At 31.7% G+C, this 13,409-nt stretch overlaps 1 protein-coding gene across 1 annotated transcript; it reads right to left on the reverse strand.

Annotated features, from left to right (window-relative positions):
* Window positions 1-10,739: 10,739 nt before the first annotated feature.
* Window positions 10,740-12,717, reverse strand: LOC112801059 (uncharacterized). Its single transcript, XM_025843585.3, has 3 exons — window positions 11,971-12,717; window positions 11,677-11,816; window positions 10,740-11,240 (listed from the first exon to the last, which is right to left on the reverse strand). Exons 1-3 carry the CDS (start codon window positions 12,299-12,301, stop codon window positions 11,127-11,129), a joined length of 585 nt encoding a protein of 194 aa, XP_025699370.1. The 5' UTR covers window positions 12,302-12,717; the 3' UTR covers window positions 10,740-11,126.
* Window positions 12,718-13,409: the final 692 nt, after the last annotated feature.

The following is a 13,409-nucleotide window of genomic DNA, read 5'->3' on the forward strand; positions in this document are numbered from 1 at the left end:
AAGCTAATGTCTAATCACCCAAATCAAAGAAAGCTAAGCTAATTCAGAGGATAAAGGTGATTTATTTCCAATTTACTTTCTTTGCTTCTTCTCCAATTTTTTACAACTTTAATTTGGTATAAATGGAGAAAGGGTTCTCTGATAATCACTGCTGTGAATCAAAGGCTAAAATTATTTTTTAGGGACAAAGTACTTGCTCAAGGTTCAGATTTAGGTTTACCATTGAAACACTTCTCTTTGCTAATTTGAGGTCTTCGGTCAAGCAAGAAGATAGCTTTGAAATCCCTAATTTGGTGGTTAATTGAAGAAAGTGAAATGACAAGTTTGGGAAGCACACAGCTCAAGGAGTTGACTCCAAAGAAAGACAGCAATTTTGAAAAAGATACGAATATGAAAATTTTCATTTTTATGAAGGGTAAGGAGAGAGAACCAGATTTTGAGTATAGTTCTGAAGAGTTCATCAATCTTGGACACTGTTTTTTAAGTCAAAAAAAGTATTCCGCCAAGATGAAGAACATAATCAGAGTCAGCTGAACCCGGTTCAACTTATAGCAACAGAGGCTGTTGAAGCATGAATCTCCTTCATGTTTTACAGTTTGTATTTCATTTTCAATATATATCTTTCTGTAATTTCTTGAGAGGTAAAAGGTTAAAAGAGATAAATCAAGAAAAAGTCTATGAGTGATAAAAGGCTGAGTGAAACACTTGAGAGAAAAGTCTAGAGTAATTTCATATTTCTTTAGGTTGTTTCATGTGTCTTGTGTCTTGTACTTGTGAGGTGCCCCTTTCTAAGTTGGATTAGTACTTAGAGTGAAGAGTTAGGTATTAGCATAACCAAGTCATGTTTAGTTGAAAACTTGAAAGAGAAAGGATTGGGTGAATCCTAACAAATTGGTGTATGTAATACTTTAACTATAGTGAAAATTCCACCACTGTTGTGGTGGAGACTGGATGTAGGTTGCATTGTAAAAGGCAACTAAACCAGGATACATGCCTGTATTATTTCTCTTCTCTTTCTCTGAGTTATGTTTTCTGATATTTATGAGACAAAATGGAATTGTCTCATAAAGTTCTCGCTGCACAGTTCAACCAGGTTCTAAGTGAAAGTTTGTAATTAAAGACTAAGTTCATTAAAGTAAAAGATAGTCATAGATTCAACCCTCCTTCTCTAAGCCTTCTATAACTGGTGGACAAAATTGTGATCCATATTCTTTGTACTTGTATGAAATTTAATAATTGGCTCTATTTGAAGTCACAAATTCGTTCAACTAACCTGCAAGTGTACTGGGTCGTCCAAGTAATAAACCTTACGTGAGTAAGGGTCGATCCCACAGAGATTGTTGGTATGAAGCAAGCTATGGTCATCTTGTAAATCCCAGTTAAGTGGACTCATAAAGTCAAATGTGATTAGATTGGATAAATAAAGATAAATAAAATAAAAAGGAATAGAAATACTTATGTAAATCAATAGTGGGAATTTCAAATAGGCGTATTGAGATGCTGTGCTCCTCTCGAATCTCTACTTTCTTCTTACATTCATCCAATCCTTCTTACTCCTTTCCATGGCAAGCTGTATGTAGGGCATCACCATCATCAATGGCTACTTTTCATCCTCTCGGGAAAATGGTCCTATGCGCTGTCACTGCACGGCTAATCGTCTGGAGGCATCACCCTTGTTGATGGCTACATCCCATCCTCTCAGTGAAAATGGTCCAAATGCTCTGTCACAGCACGGCTAATCATCTGTCGGTTCTCAATCAGGTTGGAATAGAATCCATTGATTCTTTTGCGTCTGTCACTAACGCCCAGCCTTCAGGAGTTTGAAGCTCGTCACAGTCATTCAATACCGGAATCCTACTCGGAATACCACAGACAAGGTTAGACTTTCTGGATTCCCATGAATGCCGCCATCTATCTAGCATATACCACGAAGATTCTGTTGGGGAATCTAAGAGATATGCGCTCGACCTAAAGTAGAACGGAAGTGGTTGTCAGTCACGCGCGTTCATAGGTGAGAATGATGATGAGTGTCATGGATCATCACATTCATCAAGTTGAAGTGCAACGTATATCTTGGAATAAGGATAAAAGAGAATTGAATAGAAAATAATAGTAATTGTATTGAAACTTGAGGTACAGCAGAGCTCCACACCCTTAATCTATGGTGTGTAGAAACTCTACCGTTGAAAATACATAAGTGAAAGGTTCAGGCATGGCCGAATGGCCAGCCCCCATGAAGGTCTAAGGACTAGGCGTCCAGAGATGACTAATACACTAGTAAAAAGTCCTATTTATAATAAACTAGCTACTAGGGTTTACATGAGTAAGTAATTGATGCATAAATCCACTTCCGGGACCCACTTGGTGTATGTTTGGGCTGAGCTTGGTCTATCCACGAGCTGAGGCTTTTATTGGAGTTGAACTCCAAGTTATAACGTGTTTTGGGCGTTCAACTCCGGATCATGACGTGTTTCTGGCGTTTAACTCCAGACAGCAACATGGAACTGGAGTTGAGCGCCAGTTTACGTCGTCAATTCCCAAATAAAGTATGGACTATTATATATTGCTGGAAAGCTCTGGATGTCTACTTTCCAACGCCGTTGAGAGAGCGCCATTTGGAGTTCTGTAGCTCCAGAAAATCCATTTCGAGTTCAGGGAGGTCAGATTCTAACAACATCAGCAGTCCTTTGTTAGCCTCCTTCTCAGAGTTTTGCTCAGGTCCCTCAATTTCAGCCAGAAATTACCTGAAATCACAGAAAAACACACAAACACATAGTAAAGTCCAGAAATGTGAATTTAACATAAAAACTAATGAAAACATCCCTAAAAGTAGCTTGAACTTACTAAAAACTACCTAAAAATAATACCAAAAAGCGTATAAATTATCCGCTCATCAATAACCTTCACTATTTTATTGATTCTTTGAAACTTATCTAGAAGGACAAATTTAAAAATAAATAAATTCAAATAAATAAATAAAAACATATATTAATATATCAAAAATCAAACATATAACAGAAAGAAATTATTCATCATTTTTATTATTGATTAGATAACTAATATTTTTCTCAACATCTTTAAAGAAATCAAATACATCATAATGAGTTGTGGTAGAAGCATCTTTTGAGATAAAAATTAGTTTCTATCTTTTTTTTATTCCTTTTTAAAGATGTTTGATAAAGTTCAACTAAATTTTTTGGTGAACAACAAGTACGTGACTAATGAGCGTTACCACCACAACGATGATATCTACTTTCTATATTTTTATTGTGCCTATTTTTCTTTTCTTTATTATCCCATTTTTGTAGGATCTTCTATTATTGAATAATCTTGTTGTTTTTTTTCTTTGTTATATTTGTTATCAAAATAGTGATATTTATCATTCTTGGGATTACAATGTGCTACATTCACTTTAGAAAATAGAGTAGAACCAGAAGTACGAGCTTCATATTTTTCATGAGCAATTCGTTATTCTATTCTGCTATAATAAGGCATACAATTAATTTAAGATATTTGTAAATTCCTTCTCTCGATATTGCTATTGCAGTAGTAGATTCGGGATATAAAACGTTAAAAATATTTTCTCCAATATATCTTTATCGGTAATATTTTTTCTACCTAATTTTAATTGTGAGGTTATTTCGAATATTGTGAAAATATATTTAGCGATGGATTTAAAATCCTGTAACCGCAAATGTAACTATTCATATTGGGCATAGACTCTTTGGTAGTTCTGTTGAATTTTTTATAGTAAGATATTCATTTTTCAATCTTTCGTCAAAACAATAATGGAGAAAAATATTTGCGGTAACGCAATTCTTTAGCATTATATTATTGTTTGCCTTAATGGCACTATCGATACCCATTAAATTACGATTAATTTCAAAAATATTTTTAAAAAATATGAAGTGGTACAAATTTCAAATGAAAATAGATTTGATATAATTAAAATTTATTACCTTAAGAGTTTTTATACTGATAATGTGATGTGAAATTAAGATGAATAAATAGAAATATAGTTAGAAAATTATGAGAGTAAGAAAATTCTCAATATGTATCATTCAATATAACGCATCCACACTAATATTGTATATACAATATTCTTTTCAAAAGAGCCAAAACACTACTTAAGATAAGTAAATATGTGTGTTCTCTACTATGTGTTATTTTTAGTGTGTCTTGAAATCTTTTCTTTAGAATCTATTTATAATTAAAGATTTTGAATTAAATAATAGTAGAGTGTTATTTATGTAACTCACTAATTAGTGGAAACACATGAAAACTAATTTCTCTTTAATTGATAATGCTCTATACTCCATTATAATAGAACATTTATAATTGATAATATTTCATACTTTATTATGTATGATAATACTCTATGATAAAATATCCATAATAATACTCCTTAATTTATTTCTTTTAGTTTTTTCTAAGTTTGTGTTACAAAAGTCTTAAGTTTTTAAAGTTGTCACCAAAATAACATTTTAGGAAGAGAAATATTAGGAGACCATCAGAATCTATTTGTTTTGGCTATTATGTAATTATTAATTTAATTTTTTTAGTCTAATTCCTTTAGTTTAGAAATCTAACAATATATTTTATCTCATATTTTTAAATATTAATGACTAACTGATAACTAAAACAATAAATTTTAATAACTCTCTAATATTTCTCTTTTAGAAAACCAATTTAATTTGTACTAGTTACCTTAATTGCCGTACTTAATTTAATCATGATTTTCTTCCAATTAACTTGTCTCAAGCTTAATAAATAGTGTTTTAGAATATTATTAAATTGGATAGAAATATAAAAAATATATATATTCTTGTATGGACATAAATCTAAGGTCTCAAATTTAAACTTAATAGATAAATATAAGAGTAGTAAATTCATTAACTTTGTTTAAGCTATACTTTATTACTTGCTTGTTAACCTTGTTGGCACAGGATTCGGTGGTCCAGGAACTTTTGGACCACTTAGTGGTCCAAGTAGAAAACATGTTTTTAGAGTTTTTTTTATCAATTGTTACGTAGTTCTTGAACTAATTTTAATTACAAATCAACTCCATATATTTTATTTAATTATAAAAATAGTTTTTTATTTTATAAATTATTATTTTATCAATTATCAATTATATTTATTAACAATCAAATACAAAAATAATAACCAATTATATCCTCCATTCATCCTAATAATTCCAATTGATTTAAAAATTTAACTTTGATCTCGTTACGTTCGTCCATGGCTTCCAAATCGTATTTCCTTGAAATTCAATCGATTGGTTTTTCAAAACAATCGATTGAATGATAACTCAATCGATTGGTTTACACTATATCACAAAACAATCGATTGAAAGTTGTAAGGTAGAATGGTAAAAGCTTATACCAATCGATTGTTTATACTTTCCAATCGAATGAATGCCTCAAAACAATCGATTGTTGTTGTTACTCAATCGATTGAATTCACGAAAACAACATGGATTTGCCAAATACAATCGATTGGAAAGTGATGACATTGAAGTTTTAGCCAAATTCAATCGATTGGTAATGTAATCCAATCGATTGGAAGGTGATGAAGTTGAATGTTTTGCCAATTTCAATCGATTGGTAATGGTACATAAAATTTATAAAACGTCAATGATATTTTTTTAAAATTAATTTATAAAATTTTTTAGATTTGTGTCTTATGAAAAGTAAAAAAAAAATTTATAGTAGAGTAAAACTTAGTTGAAACCAAATAACATAGTGTAACACACATCTTTGATCAATATTAAAAAAAATTAGCCTAATTATGTACATAAAATCCTAAAAAATACAGTTCTATCTTTTTTAATTAAGTTAGCTTTAAAATACCAATAATGCTTTTTCATGTGCTGCTTTTAATCTAAAATCCTAGAAAAAAATTGATTTAAAATATTATAATGTTATTATATTGGCACAACACTTTATTTTTGTATGATAAATATAAGTACATTTTCATATAAAGTATTTAAAGTATATAAAAATATACTCCTATTATAAAAAAATATTTAAAAAGTCATTAAATTTTTATATGTTATTAAAATTTAATAAATACAAGTACATTTTTATATGTTATTTTTAATTCAATATACTAATAGGAGTTAAAATTAATTTATATTTAATAATTTTATACTAAAATTAATTTACTATAATTTTATTTTATACTTCTTTTAGTATATTTTTTTATATTATATAGTATTTTTTCTAGTATCTTATTGTACAATGTGTAATTTGAATTACCATTTGGTTCGAAATGTGAGTAATTCGAATCAATTTGATTCGAACTTCCTCCTACTCACGTGTTCCTACCAATTCGGATTGATACAATTCGAATTATGCTTTTATAATTCGTTCTAAGTTGATTCGAATTACTTGTATGCAATGGTTGGGAATAATTGGAGCTGTATTGATTTGAATTATTAAGGAATGTAATTCGAATAAAGTTGTTTCGAATTACATTAAAGTGTGCTTTGGTGAATTCTTGTACAGATTCTTGTTTGGCTTATATGCGTAATAAACTTCTCTCCTCGGCTTAAATACGTTTTTTACCCTCAGTTTTATATTAACTCTAAATATATTAAAAGAATTTACTCAATATATTCTAACATTTAACTAATTGCAAACACTTATCCCAAAACATATTTACAAAAATTAGAGCACTGGTTACTAATATTTTAACGAAACTAAATTTGTGCATAACACAAATAAATAAATTAAGCATACTTACTACTTGATACGCTGCTACCTTATCAATATCATATACTTTTTGTATTTTTTACTCTGCCTTACTTGAATAAAAGCAAAAGGTACTATTGATCGGCAAAATTAATTTTATAAATTACCAATCTATAAATTAATTTTATGTACCATTACCAATCGATTGAAATTGGCAAAACATTCAACTTCATCACATTCCAATCGATTGGATTATATTACCAATCGATTGAATTTGGCTAAAACTTCAATGTCATCACTTTCCAATCGATTGTATTTGGCAAATCGATGTTGTTTTCATGAATTCAATCGATTGTTTTGAGGCATTCATTCGATTGGAAAGTATAAACAATCAATTGGTATAAGCTTTTTACCATTCTACCTTACAACTTTCAATCGATTGTTTTATGATATAGTGTAAACCAATCGATTGAGTTATCATTCAATCGATTGTTTTGAAAAACCAATCGATTGAATTTCAAGGAAACACGATTTGGAAGCCATAGACGAACGTAACGAGATCAAAGTTAATTTTTTAATCAATTGGAATTATTAGGATGAATGAAGGATATAATTGGTTGTTATTTTTGTATTTGATTGTTAATAAATATAATAGATAATTGATAAAATAATAATTTATAAAATAAAAAACTATTTTTATAATTAAATAAAATATATGGAGTTGATTTGTAATTAAAATTAGTTCAAAAACTACGTAACAATTGATAAAAAAAACTCTAAAAACAGTTCCTGAACCACCGAATCCTGTGCCAACCTTGTTTATAGCTCCCACTAACTTTGATGAGACTTGAGAATGTGCCTAAAATATAAAGCATTAGATTATCCTTTAATCTTCCTGGTACCGGTATTTCCCGCCAAACCACCTAACCGTTTTTTTCTTATTACCAACACACCTACCTCGGACACTCTTATCCTGCGCCTATGTTGCCACTGTCCCTTTCTTCGCGTCAGACACATTTCTACAAACACCTTCAATGCCCCATCAGAACCAGTCGTCGTAGACCTTAGTGCTCTCAGGTGAATGCGTTTTCCCACTAAACAACCAAACTTTATTAGAAAGCCAAGGCTTTTAAGGATTTCTTTCCCTTTTCATTGTTCTATCTGAAATTTCATATGTTAGTTACGCATGACAATGTTCCATGGTTATATGGTTCAGAGTTCGGTTAAAAGATGCTTTTCGATGTCATGGTTTCCTTTGGTTCACTTAGTTCATACGTTTGTTGTGAAGGTGGTCAATGTGGGTGTCCCATTGGCGCCACGTGCTTGTGAAAATGCTTGAATGAAGATATGTCTTTCTTTCTTGTGAATTTGATTGTTGACCTGTTAAACTTGGCCTAATATTGTTTCATATCAAACACACATTAGATTACTTCAACTTTCAGTATGGAGAGATGTTTATAGGAGGGAGAGGGACTGGGGGCACAGGGGCTTGGGAAATGGGAATTTAATCACTTATCAGTCATCACAAATAATTTTAAAACCAAGTCGAAGGTACTGCATTTAATACCATTGTTTGATTTCCACACCTTCACTAAGAACATTCCCATATCATAATTTTTGTGGCCAGAATTCGTACATATAAAGGAGTTTGTTCATTAATGTTTTTGGCCAACATTCTTTCCCTTGAGGAAATCTTGTAATATTTAATAAGGATATCACAAATGTTTACTGATATGATATGTCACAACATGGCCCCAATTGCACGTGCCTTTATGTTATGTGTACCTTTTCTTATCCCTTTCGGAGTCATTGAGAATTTATTGTAGATTTGATCTGTGGTCCTAAGTTGGCAGAATGTTATTATTACTGGATTTCCGGTCAATGATTGCAAGAAAAAAAAAATCCTAGTTAGGTTTGCCTGTTTGATTATTGTGGACCTCAATCTGTTAAGGCAGTCTGATCTGGAACTATTCATGTGTCTATACAGTTTCTTTGGATGATGGGGAGGATGAAAGCTAGTTATGTTGATAATTCAAAATTCGAATTTGGAAAATTGTGAATTAAGTTACATGGACTTATTTCTTTTCTTTTTTTTTCTTTTCTTTTTTTTTTTTTAAATACAGTTGGCAACTGGCAAGGATCAGAAAATAGTAAGTCCATCTAAGAAAATTAATGGTGACATCCATTAATGGTATTAAAAAGATGATTTAGAGTCCATTTTGCATGTTGTTTCACATTAGCATGTTCTTCCAAGTTGGTTATTGATGGAGTAGGCCCATGCTAGTTCTCAATAGCTATGAAGTCAGGTCCCTGCAGATCTTGATGGATCTGGCTGGAATTTCTGTCATATTCCTATTTTTTGCAAGTAAATCGTGGTTGAGGATAAATACAATTTAGTTAGAGGACAACCTAAAATGCTATGATAATACAATTTAGTTAGAGGACAACCTAAAATGCTATGATACATACACCAAGTAAAGCATTAAGATTTAAGATAATCCAACGGTATACATAATAGATCTATACCATTTTATACCATTGGATTATCTTGGTTTATCATGCACAACTTGGTGCATTAAGTCATTCTCATTCCCTCAGAATATCAACTAAAATCGAATGGACATCAGCTTTTTTTAATATAATCATGGTTAGAATTTTGCTAGGACATACATATTAGGAGTTAATATTCAATTTGGCCTTAAAATTTAAGGTTGGATTCAAATTGACCTATAAAATTTCAATTGATTCAAATTGGACCCCCAAATTTACAATCGTAACTCACGTTAGCTCCTGAACTCATCTTTGTTAATGCGTGTTGATTTGACACATTAACTTACCATGCTGGATAAAATAAAATAACATCGTTTTATATTGGCGCTTAATCTTCAACAAAATGACGTCATTTCACACAAATAGGTTTAAAAAACATCATTTTATAATCATCACTAATGGGAAAGAGATGTGTTTTGTGTAAAACGATGTCATTTCATTGAAGAGTAGGCGCCAATATGAAAAGATGTTTTGTCTTATTCGGTGTGACAAATTAATGTGTCAAATTAGCACAACGTTAACGAAAATGAGTTTAGGAGCTCATGCAAGTTACCATTGTAAATTTGGGGATTCAATTTGGGTCAATTGAAATTTTAGAGATCAATTTGAGTTCGGCTTCAAATTTCAGGGCCAAATTGAGATTCTACATATTAGAGATTCAATTAGGTAACAATAGACACTTATTTGCATTAGTTTCCCACTGCATAATTGATTAACAGTCAGTTTTATGTGTCATCATGTTCTTGTCATGCAGGGACAGAGAAAGAATTAAGAAGTATTCTGATGATATATATCTAATATCGAATACCAACTGGAGAATCTAAGCTTGTGCACGAAAGCCCTTAAATTATAGAAACCTTTTCCTAATTTAAGCTTTCCATAATCAGATAAATGCTTGCTTCTGAAATAAGGAACTTATTTTACTTTCTTTTCAATCGGATGGCAGACCTCATATCAGCTGGTACAATAACTGATCCCAACATGTATAAAATATAAAAATTGTACTACAAAGTAAGCACATATTTTTAGACAACTTATAAAACTATTTTAAATTTTCTGACATGTTTGGCTCAAAGCTAACAGTGTTTTGACATGCTACTGTTGTTTGATTCTTCTTCTGCAATGAAGCCAAGAATGGAATATTTGAATTTGATCTTCAGCATAGAGTTATTATATTTTAACTTTTAACCAGTCTTGGTTAAAAAAACAGGAATTTAGTGAATTATTGCACAAGGAGTGTGAAGGTCCTGGGACATTGTGATAAGCTATTCATAGTTATGTTGGTTCCTCTGAGGAAGAGGTAATTACCAAGAATACCTGTCTTCAAGGGTGTGAGTATTTTGATCCTAAATTTATGTTGATTAGCTGGGAAGTTTGGAACTCAAAACTACAGGGATTTACACTTATAGTCTTCTAATTTTTCCTTTTTACAAGGTTGATCCAAGTTATAGGTATAACTTGCTTATTAAATCATAACAAAAAGGAAGATGTGGATGACTGGATGCTGTAACTATATCAATAACAAAACTCACTTCTAATAGATTTATACATCATTGCTCCTTTTTCTTTTCTTTTACTCACTTCTAATAGATTTATACATCATTGCTCCTTTTTCTTTTCTTTACTTTTTCAAATTTTTTTTCCCTTTTCCCTTGCTTCTCTTCTCAGTGCTATACAAATACGCTATCACTGAAACATGCCTTTGCCATTGAGGCCTTAGGGTGTGATTGGTGATGCAATAGAAATCCTGCTTCAAGTCTTGGTTGAATTTCCATGCTCATTTACTATGAATCATCCAAATGGAAAACTTGCAAGATCAAAGAGGCAGTTGAATTATGTTCTATTCTGTGAAACATTATGCATGTCACAACAGAACCCCAATCAACTTGCGGATTCTGAGATGCTTTGTAAAGAGGGGCGCCATGATTTTGACCTTAGTGCTGCTGGATTTACCGATGCCGCCGTCCGAGGCCTATGTCTCTCTGCTCTCATTGCCTGGATTTCATTATGCAATAACACATCAATACTAATTGATGATTACTCATGACTATCCAAACTTATGAAAAGAAGATCAAAGTTTAAATTCAATTCTAGTAAACTATTGTTCAAAAGACTACTGTGGATTATATTTGATTTGGTTATGATGACTTATTTTCTTTGCTGAGTAATCTTTGTTTCTAATGCCATGATTCTATGAGTACCTATTTCTTTTCAAAAAGATGAATCCACCAGAGAGAGAATCTGCACTTATGGTCACAAGACCATGTGAAGTTGTAGATCAAATTCTTCAATGGATTCACCTTTTGGAAAGGATTAATTAAAACTTGCTACCAGAATATTTTTCATGGAGTAGTAGTACAAAAAACCAAAAGGGAAAGAAAAGAAAGAGGAAAGAAAAGTAATATTGACAATAAAATATACTCATATATACCTGATATGTATTTCCTGTCTCAGACTCCCCTCCTGTTTCAGTAGCTGAAATCTTCTTTTCTTCCAGCTTCTTCTCAACTGCCTCAACCTGTTGCTTTCTGCTCTTAGGATTCTTCTTTGCTTTCAAGACCTTCATAACCTCTGAAACCAGAACAACAAGAACAAGATTTCATCACTCTTCCAGAACAACAAACTAAAACACTGAAGTCACCCTTCTTTGATTCATAAGAAAGATTTGATGGTACTATCATCACACATATGCATACACACATCACATATATATATATGTATGTACCTTGAGTAGTGATGAGCCTGTAGGCATGGCCAAGATTGAGAGTCTCATTAGGCCTTAGAAGCTTAACACGTGTAAACCTCACAGTCTTGTGGTGCTGCTGCTGCTCCTGATTATTACTATTATGATTATTATTATTATTATTATTACTATTATTCTGTTCTTGTCTGTGTGGTGGTGGAGGAACTGGCAATGGTATTATCAAAGAAACATAGTGACCTGGGTTACTCCTCATAATCTCACTTGCAGTTACTGGCCAATATAACCTATCAATCTTCCCACAAGGGTGTTGGATCACAAGAACTGCAGCATCCACAGCTTGGCAATTCCCCATCCAATAGTCCTTTCTAATTGTTTCTGTTCTCTAAGGTTCACAAAGATGAAGGGAAAATATGGCTGAGGAGATAAGGGAGAATGAATGAATGAATGAAGGGAGGGAAGGAAGGAAGGAAGGAAGAAGGAATGAGGTAGTAGTAAGCAAAGGTCTCTATCTATACAGCTCCTAGTAGCACCCCACAATGAAAATAAAAACTCACTATGTTTATAACCTTGTTTTCTTCTCTCAACTAACTCATCTTATGCTAGGCAAGTCAATTTAAGCTAACGGATTGACCTTTAAATTGCATAGGAGGAGGGTAGAGAGGGGCATGATAAAAAAATATTGTGTGTTATGAGAGTGTGTGTACGTTGTTGTTGTTGTTAATAATTGTTCAATCTAGTTAGAGATAATGTTTGCAATTTTGCAAGATCAATTTTTTTATTATTTAATTTAATGTAATTTAATGTTGAGGAAGGAGTGATTGGCACCGGCACCGGCCTGTAAAGAATGGTGGAAATGCCACGTGGAGGGACGAGGAGGAGAGGGAAATTGGACGGATGTGTTCGGCGATGTCGACGGGGTCAAGCATTAGATTTAAGGTAAGACAAATGGGACTTACATATTATCATTGCTACTTCCTACTAAAAATAAAATAATTTTCATAATGGAAAAAAGTATTGGGTTATCAAAGCGTGCGTTTCAACAAGCTTTTGCTTCCTTTATCAAGGAGTTAGCACGGTTACCATAATTGGTAACATTTTAGTTTGTCAAAATGTTTTTTATTTCTAATATTTTTGTTTTTAATTTTTTTTAAAGGTAAAAATAATAAAATTTTATTTTTTATCTTTTTATACAAATTTCTAAAACTAAAATAAAGTATAATTAACTTTTGCTTTAAAAAAATTAGAAAAAAAAAAGAGATTCTTTTGAGTGGACGCGATAGACAAGGACACAGCACCATCTTATCCGCCTTACAAAAACTTGCATGTCCTGTTTAGTGTTTTGGTTGCCTAGAAAATATAAGAGAAAAAAAATAGAGAAAATGGGAAAGTAAGATTATTTTAGAAAATTGAATGTTGCCAAATTTTCATTTCTAACTTTATGTATGCAACTATTCCCTGGT

The sequence above is a fragment of the Arachis hypogaea genome, chromosome 5, assembly GCF_003086295.3.
Source record: "Arachis hypogaea cultivar Tifrunner chromosome 5, arahy.Tifrunner.gnm2.J5K5, whole genome shotgun sequence".
Lineage (NCBI taxonomy): Eukaryota > Viridiplantae > Streptophyta > Magnoliopsida > Fabales > Fabaceae > Arachis > Arachis hypogaea.